Genomic DNA, 20,555 nt, shown 5'->3' with positions numbered 1-20,555 from the left:
GGCTGGCTGCCTGGCTGGCTGGCTGGCTGCCTTTGCAGCAAGGAGCCTCCTGGGCAGATTCCCCGACCGGGCTGGAGGGGGGATTTCCTTCTTCTGCCCCAGCTCCTGGGGGAGGGGGGATCTGGGGATTGTTGCAGGCTTGTGCTCCCCCCCCCTGCACCCCTGACTGGGACTCCCCCCTCGGCTGCTTCCAAAGTGACAGGGTGGGGGGTTCCAGTGGCAAGAGAGACTCCCCCATCACGCCCACTTGCCCCTTCAGCAGCTGCTGCTCTTCCCCTTTTGGGAAGAGGCTGCCCCCCCACCCCACACCTGATGGCCTGGCAAGGGTCCTGGCACGCCCCCATGTGCGCACACACACACACACACACACACACACACTCAGCAAGGGGCCCTGCCCACTGGTGTTTTAGGGTTCCTGCTCTTTCCCAAGCACCGGCCACCTCATGGCACAGCAAGGGAATGGCTTGCCTAGCAAGCCAGATGGCCGGTTCGAATCCCTGCGGGTCTGTTCCCCAGACTGTGGGAAACACCTACATCGGGCAGACTGTGGGAAACACCTACATCTCCTCTCCCGCCCAGCCCACCTCGCCCAAGAGCTGTGCTGCCTGCAGGCTGGCCATTTTTCACAGTTTCCACCTTGCAAGTGGAGCCTCCCAAGCCAGAGCCGAAACATTGCATATTAATCAGGCAGGCTGAGGGTGGCCGAGGGAGAGGAGGATGGCATTGGACATCCTCTCCGGGAGATGGCAAGTCCCTTCAGCTGCCCAGGGCAACTCTCAGTCCCTGTCGAGCAACTTCCCTTCCGGGCCGGGCGTGTTAGTGATCCCCCCCCCCCCACGGCTTGACACCGTGGCCAGATCCAAGACTGGGCCCCCCTTCTGGGGGCAGCTCCTCGTCCACCTTCCAGGAGGCAGAAGATGCTGCTGCCTCGGCCGAGAGGTGGAGGAGAGGGGAGGGGAGGGCCAGCAGGAAGCGCCAGGAGGGGCCCCTCCCAGAGGAGGATGGGTGCCGTCCGTGCCGCTGTCGGAGGTGGCGCCTCCAGTTTCGGGGTTGGCCCCTTCATCCCCCACAGCAGCCTTGCTGCATCACTGGGGCTGGAGATCTGCTTGCGAGGCCACTGGGGTGCCCCCCTGCGAGCCCGGGCGCCGCCTCCTGCTCCCGGTCCCGGTCGTGGTCCTGTGTGTGGCCTGCCGGTGATTGAGGAGCGGCCGCGCTCTTTTGCTTTGCCCGTAATGAAGTCAGTCACATTTTATTGCTAAATCGCCCTCCTAATGGCCACATAACTGCACTAAAGGAGGTGTTGAGGCCCTTGCAGATGAAACCGTAAATCTGCGATTGCTTCAGCTTGGGGGGAAGGTCTAATTTTTCATGGCACTCGAGCTGTGTCTCTACTCGCTCCTCCTCCCAGGTAAATGCCAGTTGCACGCCCGGATCGGCAGGAGGAGTCCTGTGGCCGCCTGGGGGGGGCGGGTGGATTCCCCCTCCCACCTCCCTGGTGGCCCAGCCTTGACCGGCAGGCGGGCCCCTGTTGTGATCCATGGGCAGGAGTGCCTCGCCCCCCCCCCCCAAGTCCTTTGGGCGGCGTTGACTCCCTCGGCATGCCCCTCCCCCACTTGCCCTTGGCGGAGGCCACGGAAAAGGCTCGGGGGGGGGGGGTTGGAAGGACAGGGCTCCTCTTGGCTGGGGATGTACGAGGCCCCGCCTGGGGGTTTCTCCGAGCAAGAGGCCTTTCCTCTTTCTGCTCAGGAAGGAGACCAGCTTTCTCCTGGGGAGGGACAAGCAGGCTCCGGCAGGTCGAGCGGGCCGCACTGCGGAGTGTTTCTGCTGCGGCCGGTCCCTTCCGGGTGCCGTCGGGAACCTCAAGAGCAGCCTCCCACGAGGCTGGTTTGCTGACGGGAGGGAGTGCCATTACTGCCAGTTAATGATGATTAATGTCCCATTAAGCGCCTCCAAAGGGTAGCCTACGTGTTAAGTAAATATTGATCTGGCGTTAGTGACCCCCCCCCCTTCTCTCTCTGGGAAGCGGCCTGCAGCTGCCGGCCACACAAACCACGCCAGGATCCGGCCATAGGGGCGGCCCAACCTCCTTCAGCGCACGTCCGGGTTCCTCCTCCGCAAGAGCCAGGTGCTGCTGCTGGGCTTTCCCTTTGCTTGCGTCACCTCCCGGGGGCGGGGTCCGCTCTCCCACCTTGGCTGGCCCCTCTCCGGCAGGGTGGGAGGGCTCCGAGGATCACTCCAGCCGGGAGCTCTGCGTGCCTTCTCCTGTGGGCACAGAGTCTGACCCTTGGTCCATCTCGCTCAGTATTGTCTACCCAGACTGGCAGCGGCTTCTCCAAGGCTGCAGGCAGGAGTCAGCCTCGACCCCCAGTTACAGTACTGCCCGCATATACTTTATAACCCTGTTGGTTGCCAAATCCTTGTGTGTAAATCTTTGTATGCATGATGTACACACAACCACTTGGTATATAATTGTGCTTTGGTAGTTTGTTGGTTCACTAAAAAATCTTCTTGTCCTGTCTTGGAGATGCTGCCAGGGAGGGAACCTGGGACCTCAGGTGCTCTTCCCAGAGCGGCTCCGTTATCCCCTGAGGGGAATCTCTTGCAGGGTTCACACTTCTAGTCTCCCATTCAGGCCCGACCCTGCTTAGCAAAGGGGCCACATCCTGCTTGCTGCCCCCAGACCAGCTCTCCTGTGCCCACTGCAGCAGGCACGCCTGCCAGCGCCTGTGGGCATTGGGACTCCCTTGTGGGTCCCCTCGGCCAGGAGGGTGTCAGCAGGGCAGCCGGCTGGGGGGCAGAGTGCCATGCCAAGGCCTGTGCAGGGAAGGCCGGGCAGCATTGCCCGCCTGGCAGCAGGAGCAGCTCCTTGGCATGAGGACCCCCCTCCCAGGAGGGGCACCTCCGAGCCCAGCTGCAGCCTCCGAGCTGAACGGGTCTGTCTCCTCCGGGCTCCTGCCTGCTCGTGGCTGCCGGCCAAATATCTCTGTCCAGGGCAGGCAGCATGAGAAGAGTGGGCTGCCCATGCAGGTGGGGCAGGAGAGGTGCCAGGGTCCAGGAGGGCTCGTGCCAGTTGACGCCGCTCTGGGGGCTGCGTTGGGTCCAGCCCCTCTTCATGGGCAGCTCCCCCAGGAGAGGATGACAGGCGGCTTCCGAGGCTGGGTGCTCCACCCGTGTCAGAGATGGCGCTCCAGTCACAGCCGGGCCCGTCTTCGCCATCTGGAAGAGATCTTGCCGAGCTGCTGCTGCCAGCCAGAGTAGACGGTGCCGGGCTCTACGGAGCAAGGACGAAGGCCGCTTTGGAAGCGGGGGGGGGAGGCCGCAGCTCGAGGGCAGAGCACCTGCATGGCGCGCAGAGGGTCCCAGGCCCAGCCCCCAGGGATGGCCGGCTGGCCCCTTGGCTGCCTGGCCAGCACTTGCCCTGGACTCCTGTGCTCTTCTCCTGGGGCTCTCTGGCAAGTGCCTTTGAGCTGCCAGTGGCCCTCCTTCCAGTTCCCTTCTCGGAGGAGGAGGCGAGCAGATGGCGGGGGGGGAGGAGCGCGGCGGCTTCCCTCTCCGTGTGTGTTGCTGGAACTGCTCGTCTTCTTCTTCTTCTTCTTCTTCTTCTTCCCAAGGAACACGCTGCTTCCCTCCCAAGCCCGGTTTCCCTTTCCTTCCTGGCTTTTTTTGACTCAGCCGGGCTGGGATGTTATTTCCGGCTCGGCACCAAAGCTGATGAGTTGCGTGGCGATCTCGCTTCCAAGTGTGGCCAGGCGCTCTCCCCACTTGGGCTCCTTGCTCGCCAGAGGGGGATTCTCCCCCCAGAAGGCCCCCACCGGCCCTGGGGCGTTGCTGCTGGTGGTGGTGCTGCTGGTGCTGGTGGGCTTCAGTCCCTCAAGAATCCCACGCCAGCCGCAGCAGCCGCAGCCGCAGAGCCGGAGGGGGCCCATCTGAGCCCTTGGCCAGTTGACACAGAGCTGTGTCTTGCAGCCTCCAATCTGGGCAGCTTCCCACCCCCCACCCCACCCCCGCCAGTTTCCTAGTGCTTGATGCCAGCTGCTGCTGCTGGCCACTCTTGCGCATCTTTGCAGGAGGATAATTTTTTAATAGATTCCACCTACCAAGAGGATCTGCTTGGCAGCCCCAGAATGAAAGGAGATTTCTTTTTCTCGGTGCCCGCCGAGGGCTGGAGCCCAATGTGGGTGAACAGGGCTCCAGGATGCCCACCTGGCCAGCATTGGCAGCAGTGGCAGCTGCGTCCACTGGCATCCGACTCAACCCCCACCCCACCCCCGGGCAACAAGCCTTGCTGCAGGGAGGCGTGCCAGTAGCAGGTGCCCCTTGCACAGACCCCCTGTGGCTTCTCTCCTTTGGCGCACTGGGGCCCCCGAATGTGTGTCAACGCCAGGACCCCACATTCAGGACACCGACTGCTGGGAGCCGTAGGGTGAACATTGGAGAGGAGAGCTGGTCTGGTGGTCGCAAGCATGACTGGTCCCCTTGGCTAAGCAGGGTCTGCCCTGGATGCATGTGAATGGGAGAGTAGAAGTGTGAGCCCAGGAAGAGATTCCCCTCTGGGGATAATGGGGCCACTCTGGGAAGAGCATCTAGGTGCCAAGTCCCCTCCCTGGCAGCATCTCCAACGAGACAGGGCTGGGAGAGAGACTCCTGCCTGCAACCTGGGAGAAGCCGCTGCCAGTCTGTGCAGACAATCCTGAGCTAGGTGGACCAAGGGTCTGACTCAGTCTATGGCAGCTTCCTATGTAACCAGTAAGGTGACTTAAGTTTCCTGTTTGGATGGAGCTCCCTGCAAAGAGGGATCCCAGAGATAGTGCCCCCACCCCCCACCCCTGCGTAAGCAGTTCTTCGAAGGGGGCTGTGCAGCCCCTGCTGAGAATGGCGCCAGGCTTTGGGGCGGGGGTCAGGAAGCCACCCAGGCTGTGGGTCAGGCCCCTGAAGGAGTTTGTGTCGGCCCCGAGCCAGGTGGGGGAGGATCCACAGAGCTGAGCCCCTGCACCAACGGAGTGCACCCCTGTACTTTGGGGGACCAAGCGCCGCAGAAGGGGAGGCCACCTTCCTTCCGGCACGGCTGAGTTTGGGCCTGCAGGGTGCTGCCGCTGCTGCCGGGTTTCAGGGCGAAACCGATGTGTGTGCAGTGCAGGGCCCTGCCTGGCTGCTGCTAACTGACCTGGGATAATCTGAGGAGAGAGTGCTAATTGGTTTGCGTGGAGCATTCATGCTCATCCGTCTGTGCAGCGATGCCCAGGGTGCTTCGGCGCCAGGAATGCTGTTTACCCACACTGGGCCCTGTCCCCCTGGTTGTCCTGAAGTGGGGTGGCTCCTGCTTCTCGCAAGTGCTGGCAGGCCGCCGCACTCCAGGGGCCAGTTGAACTCCCCCCCCCCGCCATTCTGAGCAAAGTCACACAGACGTGCCCCCAGCAGCGCAGGAGTCGGGGGTGGCGGGCCTGGGCTTGTGCCACTGGAGGAGGGGGGCATTTCGCCCCCCCCCGCCAACTGGCTGCCCCTCTGAAGGGCGGCTACGCTCAGATGCTGGAGATGAAGATGGAGTTGGTGCCGGGCGATTCATCTCCTGGGCATCTCCGGGGTGCTGCTAATGCTTTGTTTTCATGCACAAGACATGGAAAATAAATGACGGTTAGGTGAGAGCATCTGCAGTCCTCTTCCCTCCCTGGAGCTGCTGGCCTCTTGGGAGTGCCAGCTGCCGGAGTGGAGATCTCCTTTCCGGCCAGGAACACCAGGCAGTGCCAGTCCGCTGCACATTGGCGCAGAGCCGCCTCGGGGGGTGGAGGGGGCCCTCTGCCTCTACGCACAAAGCCTGGCCTCCAGAGGCCCCCCCCCTTGCCTCTGTGCTGGTGCGTGGGGGGGGGAGCAGCGGGTGGCCCCTGCAGCAAAGAGCGGAGGGGGGGATGAAGGAGACCTGCCCTATGGGCCGGCCTCCTTGTGCCCCCTTCCCAAGGGGCCCTGGGCCTCGCACATTTGGAGCCTGAGGGCCCTGCTGCTGGGCAGCCTCTAGGCTGAGAGGCGAGGCTGGCTGGGCTGCAGGCTGGCGGGGCTGGGTCTGCCCCCCCCCCAATGGGCTTCTCCCTAGCAGGGTCTGAGCCAGGCCTAGGCCGCTCTGCCCTCTCCGCCAGTCTCTGATGCCACCCTAGTTGCTCACAGGCACTCTGGGGAGCGGGGAGGGCTCCGGGGTTCAGGTGCCCATATCAGGCGGCTGGGGGGGGGGCTGCTCGGCCCTTATCTGGAGCTGCAGGAGGAGTGTTTTGACAGTCTGCACGAGGAGGAGGAGGACGTGAAGCCACTGGAGTGAGGGAGAGCGGAGCGCCTGCCAGTCAGGCTTTGGGAGAGGAAGCCAAGCTGTTCCAGCCACACTGACTGTGTGATCCGGAGTCAGAATGAGCATCATAAATCTTGATTATTCTCTGTCTCAGCTGATTTGAACCAAATGCCTTGGACAGGGATGGAGTCCACATCTTGCTGAAAGCTGCAAAAAATCTGATTAAATGTACAAACTGATATGAATAGCGCTCTGTCTGTGTTAATGCCCCAACTGTCACCCTGTGGGTGAGTGCGCGGCGAGCACATGTGCGGGGAGGCCCCACCAGGCGCTGGCCACGGAGGAGGAGCTGGGGCAGATGGCGCCCCCCGCCCCGCCCTGGTCTTCTGCCCCCTTTGCTGTGCTGCTGCTGCTGCTGCTGCTGCGTGAGCAGTTATTAGGATGCAGCCAATTACCGGCCGCGTTGCTGGCTCTGATGGCGCCTGTGTTGCAATTAAGCGCCCTATAGGAGAGTGGAAAGGCAGGGGCCGGAACGAGGCAAGCCAGTCAATTATGGGAGGGAGCACTGCTCGGAATAATAAGGACGCGGGGCGCTCCAGAGGCAGATGCTGGGGAAATTACCATGTTTGCATGCCTAATGAATGGGGCTCGGCGGCCCCAGAAGGAGCCAGGCGAGGGGGCCGCCCTCAGCGGTGCCCTTCGGCGCTGGGCCAGTAGCACTCCTGGCCCAGGACGCCGGGCTTCTGGGGGAGGGGGGGGCACCCCTCCCCGCATGTTGGTGGGGGCTGGAGCCCAGGGGCAGCGCCTCGGCCTCACTTGAAGCCGCTCCCGCCTCTGCTTGGAGGGGCCCCGGAGAGCTCCGGGCAGAAGGCGCTGCTCCTCCAGGCGCAGCAGCACCCTCTGAGCGCGGCTGCCAGCCGCAGAGGAGGTACGCAGATGGTGGGGCTGCTGCGTGACAAGTTCACAAGTTCGCGGAGCGGAGCGCGACACGCTTGCTGCCCTCTCCGGCGGCAGCAGGACCCTCTTCACCCGCTCCATCATTTCGCACACACCCGATTACCACTGCAGCCAGGGAGGCCTGATCCACGGCGTGGTTTCACCGACGGCGTCGCTTCCCTCCCTCCTCCATGGCTGCCCTCTCTGGCACTGCCGAGGACTCCTCCGTTCCCGGGGCTGCTGTGCGCGCCGCGTTAGGAGATCACCCGCACGCGCTTTGCAATGGCCCAGGACTACTACTGCCGCCGCCGCCGCTGCCATTTATTTGCCGTTTTCCTCCTAAAAGCTTTTCGGCGGATCCAGCAGGGGCGGTTTTCACTGAGAGGCCCATTATGTCCCACGTGCTCCTTTTGGTGGGAGTAAATTCCCCGGTCGAGGAAGCTGAACTCTTCGCCACGGAGATCGGCAGGCAGCATTACCATTTTAACACTCTGTTTTGACAATCTCCTTCCTCTCTCCTCAGGAACGGCAGCGGCACTTGAGCGGAGCGGGGCGGGGGGGGGGGGGGGCGTGTGTGCAGCGGATCAGAATTGCCTAAATTGCACAATTGAGCCAAATCAATATTTCTGGGGCTCTGGGCGAGAAAGCTTCCCTGCGCCGCCGCCGCCGCCGTATCACTTTCTGCGGTCAGACTGGCTTCCCCAGTGACTGGAACCGGTGATCTTAATCTTGGGGATTAGCAGGCCCCTGGGCACCCTTGCTGGGCAGAGGCAGGCCGCCTGCGGGCTTGGATTCCTCGAGGCTGCACACCTTGCCCCAGAAGTGAGGGGAGCGGGGCAAGCCCCCAGGCCCTGGGCTCTCCCTCCTCTGCCCGCCCGCCCCCAGCTTCCTCCTCCTGCCTGAGCCCAAGGGGGCTGCCTCAGAGGAGCCCCTCTTGGAGAGACCCAGAAGGGAGTGGTGATGCCGAGCAAAAGGACTGCGCTCCATGCAGCAGGATGAGGCCCTCTGGCTCTCATCTTGGGGCTTTGCACAAATTCTTAATCTGGAAAGTTTCTCAACGTGTGTGTGTGTGTGTGTGTCAATTCTGCTGAAGCTTAAGTTGCCCCCAAGTTTCCTTTTGCCCCTTTCTTTAAACTCTCTGAGCAGCAGCAGCAGCTGTCTTCCCTCCCGGCTTCTGCAGCCAAACCACAAGAGAGGGGCCGATGATAAGGCAGTGAAGGGGAAAGATCTGAGCACCGTAATCCGGAGAGGTTTCAGAGAGGCCGCTCAGAACTCCCCAGGGAAAGGGAGATCATCCGCGGGGCAATTGGAGAGAGTGCCAGCTACCCAAGCCGAAGGGCAAGGCAGGGGCAGAGGCGGCTTCTGCAGGCCAGACACAAGGTGGCGGGGGGGGGGGGAGAAGGCAGCAGGCCTCGGAAAGAGCAGCTGAGGTTCAGGGGTGGGGAGTCAGTGGGCTCTGGGAAGAGCCTCTAGGTCCCAGGTTCCCTCCCTGGCAGCAGCATCTCCAAGAGAGGGCTGGGAGAGACTCCTGCCTGCAGCCTTGGCATCAGCCAGAGTACTGGGCAGGAGGCTGCTGCAGTGGGTGACTCAGAAGAGGGCAAGACTGGTGCCGCCTAGCCATGTGTGTTTATGTGGCCAGATCCCTCTGGGCCCTTGGCAGATCGGTAGCTGACCTCAGAGCGTTGGAGGGTCTGCAGGCAAAGGAACTGACGAGGGGGGGGGAGAGAAGAGTGGGGGTGGGGGGGAGTCGGTCAGAGGCCTCCGTCTTGGGCCCTCCCAGCACAATCCCCCCGCTCTGCTGGGTCTGGCAGAGGCACCACCACGCTGCCCTTCTAAGGCCTGGGTTTCCTCCGTGTCTGGCTATTGACACATTTCCCAAATCCATGTTCTGGTTGCTGTAGCAACTTGGTCCTTCCCTTCTTCTCTCTGCTTTTACTGATCCTATCAGTTTGCGGCTGATGTTAGCACCTTGGTTGTCATGGCAACACTCTCAAACACATCTCCTTGGCGTGGTGGTGGGGCAGGGCGGGGCGGGGGGACGGGACCAGCCATTGTTGCCGAGTGGATCACCGAGAGGCTGGTGGCAGGTTGGCAGAGGAGTGGGCTCTGCTGGCCCTCCTTGGAAGGCTCGTTGCCCGTACGGAGCTCCTGCCCTTTCTCTGAAGCAGCTGCTGGTGGCCCCTTGAGGGCAGGATCTTGGCCTAGCTGAGCTGTGGGTCCGATCCAGGTGCAGAGATACCAGCAAGGCTGATGGGGTTGATGCCAGCGCAGATGAGCAGATCTCGGCCTTCTGCATTCTGTTCCAATGACGTTGAATTCTGTTCTCCTCTTTGTGGTGGCCATGAGGTCCCTTGGGAGAGTCCTCCCCGCTCCCCTTCTCCAAGGGGGCAAACTGGATGAGTTCGTTAATCTGTCTAATTGCTCCGGCTTTGCCAGTGCTCAGGCTGTAACCCACTCCAATCAGTAGCTGATCAGAGGGGGAGATGGGGGGGGAGGCACTGAGCAAAACCCTCCCCACCTCTGACCCCTCCAATTCCCCTCCAGGGTCAACTCTCTCAGTAGCTTGACTGAGAGGGTGAAGGCTGCACTGAGGGGCAAAGGAAGATTAATTGACATCCCCCGGATTAAGACATGCCGGTTTATTTCACCCAAGATGTTGGCTCTGTCCCCCAACACCAAGCCCAAAGGCGAGGAGAGCGTTGTGCTCAATCTGGCTGTTTGGGGGGTGGGGGGCAGGCAGCCCTTCTCACGCCTGGCTCCAGGAGGCCCAGAGCCGAAGGCAGCCATCACAATCGCTCTCTGCGCCCTCCTGTGCACGGACAGAGTGCAGATACCTCCACAGGGAACGTGGCTGTAAGAGGAGCGCCAGGCCCTTTCAGGATGGTCCCCTGGAGGAGCTGATGCAAAAGGGCCCTGCGTATGTTGCATGCGGGTGCAGCGAGTGCATCTGGGGAGAGGAGCGCCCTCCTCGCTCCCTGGGCATTCTGCATAACTGGCAAAAGGGCAGGGGCAAGCTGTGGGTGTGGGGAGGATTCCCGCAAGAACCTGCTGACCAGCTGCCATGGAGCAATGGAGGCAGTGGGCCCCGCTCCGTTCTGAGGCAGCGCACTACCCAAAGCGGTCCCTGCAATTCCCATCACGGAAGGCGTTCTCTTCCCAGAAGAGGCGGAGAGCCCTCTGGAGGACTGGGGACCCTTGGTGTCTGGCGGCGGCTGTGGTCTGCTCTGAGCCTTGGGGATGACCCGCCCGGCCGGTGCCTCTCCGTGGGAGTCCTGGGGCCTCAGGAAGGCCGCCCTGAAGTCCAGCACTGGAGGGCCAGGATCTCCAAGGACGAGTGGGGAGGATTTGGAGGTGCCTTGAGTCTCTGGCCTCTCCTTAGGCCAGCTCTCTCTGGGGTCCCCCCAGTTGACAGAGAATCCGGGCTGCCGTCTCTCCCCAGATCATGCTAGTCTCGGGCAAAATGACGCAGCCAGCTCCTTTCCCGGCTGCTGTGCGGGCCCAGCCTGCAGAACGGTTGCCCCCCCACACACAGGTGCTTCCCTCCCTCCCTCGCTGGGCAGTGCCTGGAGCTTTTTCAGATGGCAGCTTTACCTTGGGAGGGTGGCTGTGCGGTCACATATGGGCCAGATTTACCCCAAGACCCCGCGATATTTCAAAGAGCACTTCACACACAGTTTGGGTTCTCCTTTCCATATTGCAACCGAGCCTGATGTGCGTTGGGTGTAAAAAATAAAGAAAGCCTCTTTTGGCGTTGGAGTCTCTGTGATGCCCTCGACTCCCGGTAAAGCCTCACGGTCGCCCCGAGGTGAAGCCGGCTGTCTGGAAAAGCTCCTGGAAGGACACCGCTTGCTGCCTCTCTTTGTTTGCCGCCGCCCCACCCCGCCTGCCTGGCTCGCTGCAGGGGCAGCCTGGCTGGCTGGTGTGAGCTGCCCCTGCAGGAGGAGGGCTCTGCTGGGCCGGGGGGGGGGTGAGAGGGCGTGGCTGGCGGCACCCCACTGCCGCCGCCTCCTCCTGGGTGCGCTGTATGGAAGCACCGTGGGAGTGCAATGGGGCAGCTGCTCCTCACGGGCCAGTGGGGGGGGGGCAAAGGAGGCACAGCTGCCTCTGATTCCTGGAAGCAACTCGAGGGGGGGCTCCTCTCTCTCTGCCTGCACTGCCTGCAGGCTGGTCATTCGTCCGGTAGAGTGGTGCAGTTGGGGTCATCATCCTGACTGCCTGATGAATGGCCAGCCTGCAACTTATGAGGACCAGCTGCTAATGCTTGAGTGTCTGTCTCTCGCCCGCCCGACTGTGGGAAACCAACCAGTGCCCTGGGCGGCTTGGGGCCAGGGTTTCTGGAGTGCTGCCTGTTGCCACGTGAATCTACTCACTCCTTCCGATGTGCGTCCGAGGCCCTGATCCATGTTGCCACCCCTTTCAGGGGTGCAGCCATGGGTGGCGTCTGGAGGCGGGGCCTTCTGGGTGGTGGTGCCCCAGTTGTGGAATGCGCTCCCCAGAGAGACTCACCTGCCCCCGGTGTCCAAGCTGTTTGGTGCCGGCGGGGGATACCCTTTTAGCCTCCTGCGTGGTTAAGGGATGGTTTCTCTCATTCCTGCTATTTCTCTCCTCTTGTTCTTTCTGATCTTTAATATTTGATGGCTTCAGTCTTAACATGACATGCTGCATTTTAACCACCAATTGGTAGCTGCCATAGACGCTTCTGCTGCACCAGGAAAGCATAGAAATGGCTCCAGGTGATACACTCCAGAGCCCTTGGGTGGGGGGAAGAGCCTGTGGCCTGCCCCAGAGCAGGACTTGCCTCCTCCTGTGGGGCTAGTCTGGGCACACGGAGGGGCCCTGGCCCTCCGGCTCCACGGGGCCCGGCTGCTGGGCCTCCCCCTTCCCGCCAGCAAGGCTGCTCCTGCAGCCACGAGGGAGCCAAGGTGTCCGTCCCCCGCGCGCCTGCGCTCCTCCTGGCGTGGCCCAGCCCTCTCTGAGAGCAGCATATGGCCAGCCAGGATGTTCCTCGGCAAAGCTCTTTATGAGCTGGTGTTCCAGGTTTGTTAAAAGCCCCCGGGAATTAGAGCAATATGCCCCCATTATGGAGTGGCAGCTGTGGGGTCTGCGTTGCTTATTCAAAGGGATTGGCGGGCGGGCTGCGGTAGTGGGGCTTTGGAGAGCGTAGGATTATTTCCAGCATTAAGCACCACATTTCACAGTTAATGCTTTTGGTCTTGAATATGGATTCAGAGACCAGAAAGAGATTTACAAGACATTACATCTATGCAAATTCTGGCGTAAAGCCAAGCGATTCCTTTTTTGCGTTCTCTCTCTTTCTCTTTCCTTTCCCTTTTCCTCTCTTGGAGCACAATTCAACAAGAGCCAGACGGGTTCTCCTGCAGGCGGCGGCTGCTTTTCATGGCAGCCGGGCTGGGTCCCCTTGGGGGAAATGCCTCTCCTGCCTGAGGGGGGCGCCCTGCTCACAAGGCCTCATAGGGCCTCTTGTGGGAAGATGCAGGCAGATGTCTGTCCCGCGCTGGCAAGCAGCCGGCTCCACCCGGCTCACAGGGCCGCCTCTGGCCTGCATAGTGCGGGAGACTTTCCCTTCTGTGGGAGTTGCTGCAAAACTTTCCTCTTTTGTGGCACAGGCACAAACATGCAGTTAACAAAGGTGCCTTTCGAGCAGGATTGCAGGAAGCCTCCAACATATAATGAACAAGCTGCTGCCTACGCAGAGATAAATGACAGCTGTGACTGAAGGAATAAACAGGATAATCTGGATTTAAATAAGCCACAAGGGGGGGTTGGCAACATGCAAATTCACCAATTTATAAAATGTATCCTTTCAAAATTAAGAGCTTGTTTGAAGCTAGCAGTTAAGAGCCATTATTCAAACTCCTTCCCCCCACTCTCTGAGGCGGTTTCTGTGCCCACAGTTGCTGCAGCCACGAATGGGAGACAAATTTCCTGCTGTTTGCAGATAAATAATGTGCGCCTTTATGGAGCAGAGAAGTTGACTGTTCCACCCAAAGAGGAATTCTGCCCTCACATTTCCCGGGTTGCAGCAAGGCAGCCGGTGCCAGGCAGGAGTGTGGCCACCTTGAGCCTCTGCACATGGTGTGTGTGTGTGTGGCAGCACGACGAGGCCCCTCCAGCACCCCCACCGCAACGCCAGTGAGGTGGCCGGGGCCCCAGCCAGAGCCAGGCTTCCCTCCTGTGTGTGCACCCAAAGCAGCGGGCCCTGGAGAGGCAGGAGGGCCGGCCTCCGTGTTGGAGGGAGAAGCCCTCACAAGCCCAAGCAGAGCTCGCTAGAACCACCAAGGACCTTCCTGGACTCCAAGGCGGGCAAGAGCAGCAACTGGCACCCTGTGGCCACAAGAGAGAGGGGGGGCAGCCCCGGAGGGGGAGGAGGGCGCTACCTACCCGGCCCCTCGGTCGCGGCACTTCCCCACTCACAGGGGCTTCCCGGGAGCCTGCCCGCCTGGCTGGCTGGCTGGCTGGCTCCTTGCAACTGGGGCAGGCGGTCTTTCCAGGCGAGGGGAAGCGACTGAGCCCTCCTGTCAAGTTCTTTGGAGGAAACATAATCAGAGCTGAGAGCGCAGTGAGAATTCGACGACCCCACCCCCCAACATGCTTGAAGTGATGCCCCTGATGAAAGTAGGAAGTACACAACGTTTCCTCTCGAACCAGTGTGTCTCCCCCCCCCCCCACTGGTTTCCAGCTTCTCCCGGAGATTCCCTGCCCAGCTGGTCACCAACACTGGAAGTTGGGTAGAGGATCCTGGGCAGAAGTCAGGCGGAAGTTGGGAGCCAGAGGCTGGCAGTTTCCGGCCCCTGCCTGGGGACCTCTGGCGCTCCCTCCCCTGCAGCGTCTTACTTGCTTTCAGGCAATCCCTTCTTGCCCTAAAGCACATATTGATGGCTCCCTTCAAATGCATTTGGAGTGTGTGTGCATTTCATGCTGTGAGATCAGATTAGCGAGTTGCTTGCTGCAGAAGAGGAGACGGGAATGGATCCTTGTTCTTTTGCAATGTCGCTCCGGCCGTCTGCCTTTGGTAACGGTTTGGCCAAGCCCTCCCCAGAGCGCCCGGTACCTGAGCGGCCCTGCCCCGCCCTGGAAGGCTTTCTTGGGCTTCCAGTTCAATGCTTGTGGCGACGACTTGAAGCATCGCCAAATGTCTGCCACTGGCTGGCGGAGGAAGTTTCTGATATGAAAAACATGTCTATACAGTGTAACACTCAATAGCTGCCTTGCGCTTGGGACTGGCCCAGGTGAGGTCCTGTTTCAGGAGATCCGGGAGGCTGGCCTGGGCATGACATGGCCGGGAACTGGAGCGGAAAGGTGGCTTTAGCAACGGGCCCCCCTCTCCGGGCATTGCAGCTCCCTGCTGCCAGTGAGTCTTCCAAAGGCCCCTCTTCTGACCGGCCGGCCTGGCTCTCTGGCTCTCCCTGAAGAAGTGCTGCTCTCCGGGGTGGGGTGGGGGGGGTGTCTCAGGAAAGCCCTCCCCCCTCCTCTCGGGACGGCCTTGCACTCTTGGGCAGGCCAGCAGCAGCAGCCGGGGAAGCAGAGGGGTCCTTCTGAGCTGCTCTGCAGAGGCCCCCCCAGCTCAGCTGCAGTCCGCAAAGTGTGCCGGCTCCTCCCCCTCTGGGTGCAAAGAAGGCCGGGGGGGGGGGAGGGATGTGCCAAGCAGCCGCCAAGCACCCTGGCCCACTGCGCATGCTCTCAGCCAGTCTCCTCCTGGGCCCTAGACCTTGCCTGCCCCCAGACTCCTCTCTCGCCTCCTCTTGGCCGGCTGAGCATGGAGGAGCATCCTGAGAGGACCCCTCCAAGGTGGCTCCTGGCGGGAGCACAGACAGTCCGTGGAGGCCAGGGCTGCCGCCGTGCCAGCGGTGGGCTTCTGGTGGTCTCTCTGTGAGCGGCCACTGCTGCTGCCACCGCCGCCACCGTCCAGAGAGCGCAGCTCCCGGGGGAAGCGCACCCCACCCCCACCCCCCCGGGTGGATCCCTCCTGGCTGTGCTGTGGAGCGCTGAGCACCCGTCACTCCGTCTGCTTGCGCCCAGCCCCTTCTGGGCCAGCACAGCATCGTGGTGAGAGCGTCCAAGTCAGAGCGGGGAGGAGACCCAGGGTCAAATCCCTGCTCAGCCCATGCAACACCCTGTGTGACCTTGGGCCACTCGTACTCTCTAAGCCTCACCTACCTCGCAGGGTTGTTGTGAGGATAAAGGGGGGGCCTGTCCATGATTTGCTTGGAAGAGGGGTGGGACGGGAATGTGGTGATCAACAAGCAGTGGGCTGCCTGCAAATGAGACTGCAGACCCCGAGGGGGACCTCCCTCTGCCTGGACCTCCGCTTGGCTGCCCCGGGCTGCCCTCCCGCTCCTTCCCTGGGGGCGGAGGGTGCGGGGATCCTCCTGGGCGAAGGGCGCCACCCAGGCCTGTGCCAGCCCTCCGGCGCTCGGCTGGCAGGTGCTGCGGTGTCCCCGCCTCCTCTGGCCTCATAAAAAGCTCTTGCGTGGGAACCTCAAAACCCAGCCGCAGTTAATTATTGACGGAGCATGTGAATTAGAGATAAAAAGAGAAGCCGTTCCTCCTTGCACACAAGATAGTAAATAAATTTAATTATGGGACAAGAGGCAGGGGATCTTCCTGTATTAAGTTTTATTAGCAGAGACATTTAAAAGCATGTCATCATAACAAAAAGGTCTTGTGTAATCCTAAATGTTCCACTTTGGTACAAGGCTCTGAAGTGAATAGGCTTAATTGAGCAGATGGCTTCCCGCTCAGGCAGGTATGGGACAGGTTTATTGTCAATTAACTTTTGTCTACATATGCCTATGGCAAATTGACTGTAGAACAGCTTCCTGAGACCAGCGCTAATGCTTGCCGTGCCCTGGAGCGGAGCAGCAAGGGATGACCAGCCGGCCTAGTGGCTCCTGCTGCGCTTCTGTGGGGCGCCTCCCGCCGCCTGGCCAGCCCGGCTGCCGGGTCAGAGCCAAGGCCCAGCCTCCTGCTGCCCCTCCCCACGGGGGCTGAGCAGGCGCCCTGAAGGGAAGCCCCCAAGCAGGGCCAGAAGGTGGGGGGCCTTTGGAGGTAGACTGCCTCTGCGCGTGGAGGGTCCACCAAGCCCTCCTCTTCTTCCAGGCATGTGTGCAACGCCTCCCTGGAGATGCTGACGCTGTGGCTGGCTCCACGCTTTGCAGCCAGGAGCTGGAGCAGACCTAACCCCACCCCCCTCGCCTTCTCTCTCTGGTCTTCTAGGGATGTGATGCCAAAGACCCTGGAAGGGCAGCTCACCATGGAGAAGACGCCCAGCTACTTTGTCACCAACGAGGCCCCCAAGCGCATCCACTCCATGGCCAAGGACACCAAGCTGATCGTGGTGGTGAGGAACCCCATCACCAGGGCCATCTCCGACTACACCCAGACCCTCTCCAAGAAGCCGGAGATCCCCACCTTCGAGGTGCTGGCCTTCAAGAACCGGACCCTGGGGCTGATCGACGCCTCCTGGAGCGCCCTCCGCATCGGCATCTATGCCCTCCACCTGGAGAACTGGCTCCAGTACTTCCCCCTCTCGCAGATCCACTTTGTCAGTGGGGAGCGGCTCATCACGGACCCCGCCGGGGAGATGGCCAAGGTGCAGGACTTCCTGGGCCTCCGGCGGGTGGTCACGGAGAAGTTCTTCTCCTTCAACACCACCAAGGGCTTCCCTTGCCTGAAGAAGCCGGAGGACAGCGGCAGCAGCGCCCCCCGCTGCCTGGGCAAATCCAAGGGCCGGACCCACCCCCAGATCGACCAGGACGTGATCCAGAGGCTGCAGAAGTTCTACAAGCCCTTCAATGTCATGTTTTACCAAATGACGGGGCAGGATTTCCAGTGGGAGCAGCAGGAAGAGGGGGAGAAGTGAGGCCGGGGAAGGCAGGGAGAAGCTCTCTCCTATCCCGAGGTAAGGGGGGGGGTGTCCCCTGTGGGGCAGGAGACCTGTGGGAGAGGGGGCTGCCAGGGACCTGCAAGACTCCCACTGGGCGAGGCCTCCAGGGCACCTTCGCATTCATCCCTGGGGAGCCTGTGGGGGCGAGGCCTCTGCTGCTGCTGCTGCCCCCCCACTCTGGCTTCTCCAGTCATGTTCTTGACCTTGCATCCCGGTGCAACACTCCTGCCCCATCCCCAGCAGCCGGCCTGGGCACCTGGCTCCTGCAGTGACCCTTGGCTTCTAGGGCCGCCCTGCCCCCCCCGTCCTGGCCACCAAGCTAACTGCCCCGTTTCCTGCCTGCTGCCACTGTGGCCCCCAAGAGTGGCCATGTAGGCAGTCTTAGACCCTGCTCAGGCTGGCTCAGCAGGGCCCCACTCGGGACGCAGGTGCTGGCCAGAACAAAGCTTGTTCTGCACAGAGACAACAAAAAAGTAGAGGGAACCTTGAAGGGGGACCACTCTCAGGCCTCTCTGTGGAACACTCTTATTTGGGAGTCATCCCTGCCAGCTGGGCCAAGGCACAGCGTTGGAAGTGGGGGCTCTTGTCTGTTTAGCAGGGGGGAGCCACTGGCCCGCTGCAGCCCCAGCACAGCATCCCTCCAGTGGCTGTCGCTGGGGTCTCCGTTGCGCTTCCTTTTAGACTGTCAGCCCCTTGGGCACAGGGGACCATCTTCCCACCGGCTTGGTACCTGACGGGAGGCTTCTCCCCTTCTCTGTGGGCAGGGGAGGGCTGTCCGGAAGAGACCCCGGTTGCAGACCTGCAGCCAGCAGCTGCGCTTTGCGTGAGGGAGGCAGAGCCTTCCTTGATTGGACAAAGCGGAGAAGACGGTCCCGAAGTGCACGCTGGCTCCGGGAGGAGGCCGGGAGTGTGCAGGACCCGTCCGTCATGTGCTTCGTTAGCCAATCAAGTGGCACAAGAGCCGGGGATTAGGGAAAAGGTGCTAAATTCATTTGTCAAAGTTTGGCAGGAGCCTCGGCTCTCAGATGGGAGCATTTGTTTCCACACAAGTAAACGTCAGTTCCTATTAGCCCGATTAGGTGCGGAAACAGCATCTGACATGAAACACTCTCTTTCCCCCACCAACCTCCAAACCCAGAAATTATTATTACATGAAAATTGGAAATATGCACCAGAGCTGACTTTAAATTGTTTCACATGTTATTAAACTGTCATTTCCTCTGCTAAATGAGAACCATGTTGTTATGCAATTTAATTCACAATGATTAATGGATTCAGGTGGAGGGCTACGTCTTCCGTCCTGCCAGCACCAGTGGGGTCTTCGTGGGCGAATGGAGGATGCCGCCCCCGTACCATGTTTGCCACTAGGGATGGGAGAACTCTTTTTCTTCCCAAATTCCACCCCCATCAAGCAATTCCACCCCAGCCCCCCCTCACACACACACACTGAGCCTGTGGCAGGATCAGACAAACTGGGCAACTTGGAATTGGCACCAGGATTTGACACCCCCCCCCGCCTTTGGCCATGTGAGCCTAGTGCTCAGATGGGAGCTCAGGCTTTGTCTGGAAGCAAGACCTTGATGGCCCTCCCTGCCCACCCCCATATCATAGAGGCCGAGGGCTAGAATGGCCCATCTCCTCTGCCCTCCACCGAGCAGCCCACCAATCCAGAGCAAAGAAGCCACCTGGGGAACGTGTGGCCTTGGCCTAGCCTGGGTGGGAGTAGGAGAGCTTTCTTTTTCCTTTTAGGAAAGGCAGGGCGGGGGAGGGAAGAGCCGAGGCCCAGATCCGCTTGCCTTGAAACCGGCAGGGCACTTGGCTGGCAGAGGGAGACCCCTCCCCTCCCCCCCTCCCCTCCCACCCACATTCAGCCCAGCAGGCTGCTGGGTGGGGAAGCCAGAGGAGTCCTGCTGGGTGCGGGTGGGCGCCTGTGGGAGGCTTGGCTCACTGGAATGACCCCCTTTCCCCTCCTCCATGCAGAACCTGCTTGAGGCTGGGAAGGGCCCGATTCACCTGCTGGACACCCAGGACCGGCTTTGCCACCACCATTGAGGAGGATGTGCCTAACAGACACCCAGTTGGCCGCCAAAGCTTCTATTTTGCACCTGGACGACGTACAATCAGCACCTCTCTGCCCTCCCGCGTCCCTCATGGGGTGGGTCTCCAGGCCCCCTTGCTGGGCCCCTTCTCTCCCCCTTTGGCCGAACCAAGCCAGGGTCCTTGTGCACCGGAGAGGAGGGAAGAGTGGCCGAGGCCTCGGCAAGAGATGCTGGAACCGCCACCGTGGTGGCCAGGGCAGGGAACTCTTGCTGCTGCTGCCGCCCCCGGGAGTGCCGGTGGATGGAGCGGGGAGGAGAGCCTTGTCGTCTGGCGTCCTGCGCCCGATTTCCAGATGTTTATTTTTGATAGGGGCTGGCCGGGGAGGGGCCCCGAGTGGCCGAAGCAGAAGCAAGGCCTCCCCGGGTCTCTTTGGAGGCTGCCCTGCCCTGCCCTGCCCTGCGCGTGAGGACCCTCCGAGGGTCAGGAAGGGTGTCAGTCTCGCAACCCCACGCCTATGTCGTTCCTCCCAGACAAGAAGACGGAGCTGTCTTTTCCCGTATTCACATGACCCTTCCTCCACCGGAGTCCAGCGGTGCAGGGATTTTGCTCGTCTGAACAGACTGGGGAGCTCTCCATGCAAGGCGGGTCTGCTGCCGGAGGGTCGTCTGCTGCCCCCGCCCACCCACCCACCCACCACCTGGCCTTTACACCTGTGTTTCCTCCGCTCTACCCATCTGCTTTTGCAGGGCAGGAAGAAACGTCTCCCCACGTTGGATTCCTCTCTCCCCTATTTAAGCGTCTGCATTCCCAGCACACAAGAGATTGAATTTTGTATTTGATTTCCATTAGCAAAGCATAAATTATATTTAATTTTTTATTGACAGACTGGATAAGTCAGTGTCCTGGAAAGCTGGGATCTTACTGTCCGGAGGCCGACAGTGGGAGCAGCCCAGGGCACCGCGGCCCCCCTCCCTTCCCCCCACCCGCCCACCCCCTCCCTTGCCACCACCCTCTACCTGAACAATAGGGAAGCCGGAAGAGCACACAATAAAACCTTGCAACAGCTGCCGCTCTCAGCTCCCTTTCTTGGTGGGTGGGGGCAGTTTGCTGGGCTGGACACCGTTGTTTCTGGGTGGGGCGGGGGGGGGAGCCAGAGCTGAGGAGGGGCCCTCGGTGTGGGGGCCACCATGGGCGAGCACCAGCTCCACTGGCCTGCAGGAAGCCACTCCCGGGGGTCTCCGGCCATTGCCTCTGGGCCAGGCAGAGGTGGCCTTTGGGTTGCAGAACTGCCAGTGGGGGTGGGGGGGGTGGATCCCAGTAAGAGCAGGCAGCAGGCGGCAGCCACCCCCTTGCCACTGAGCCCCCCTGGACCTCGTCCTTGTTCCGGGGTTTGCCTTGCTG

At 61.3% G+C, this 20,555-nt stretch overlaps 1 protein-coding gene across 1 annotated transcript in view; it reads left to right on the top strand.

Moving 5' to 3' along the window:
* Window positions 1-20,220, top strand: part of LOC128336556 (heparan sulfate glucosamine 3-O-sulfotransferase 4-like) — a 46,664-nt gene extending 26,444 nt beyond the window's left edge. The window contains exons 3-4 of the mRNA XM_053276426.1: window positions 16,445-17,129; window positions 19,095-20,220. Coding sequence (XP_053132401.1) covers window positions 16,445-17,090 — 646 coding nt within the window. The 3' untranslated portion in view covers window positions 17,091-17,129; window positions 19,095-20,220. The remainder of the gene's footprint in view (window positions 1-16,444; window positions 17,130-19,094) is intronic.
* Window positions 20,221-20,555: the final 335 nt, after the last annotated feature.

The sequence above is a fragment of the Hemicordylus capensis genome, chromosome 13 (assembly GCF_027244095.1).
Source record: "Hemicordylus capensis ecotype Gifberg chromosome 13, rHemCap1.1.pri, whole genome shotgun sequence".
Lineage (NCBI taxonomy): Eukaryota > Metazoa > Chordata > Lepidosauria > Squamata > Cordylidae > Hemicordylus > Hemicordylus capensis.
Note: the sequence above shows the minus strand (reverse complement) of the source record. Positions and strands in the feature narration are given on the sequence as shown.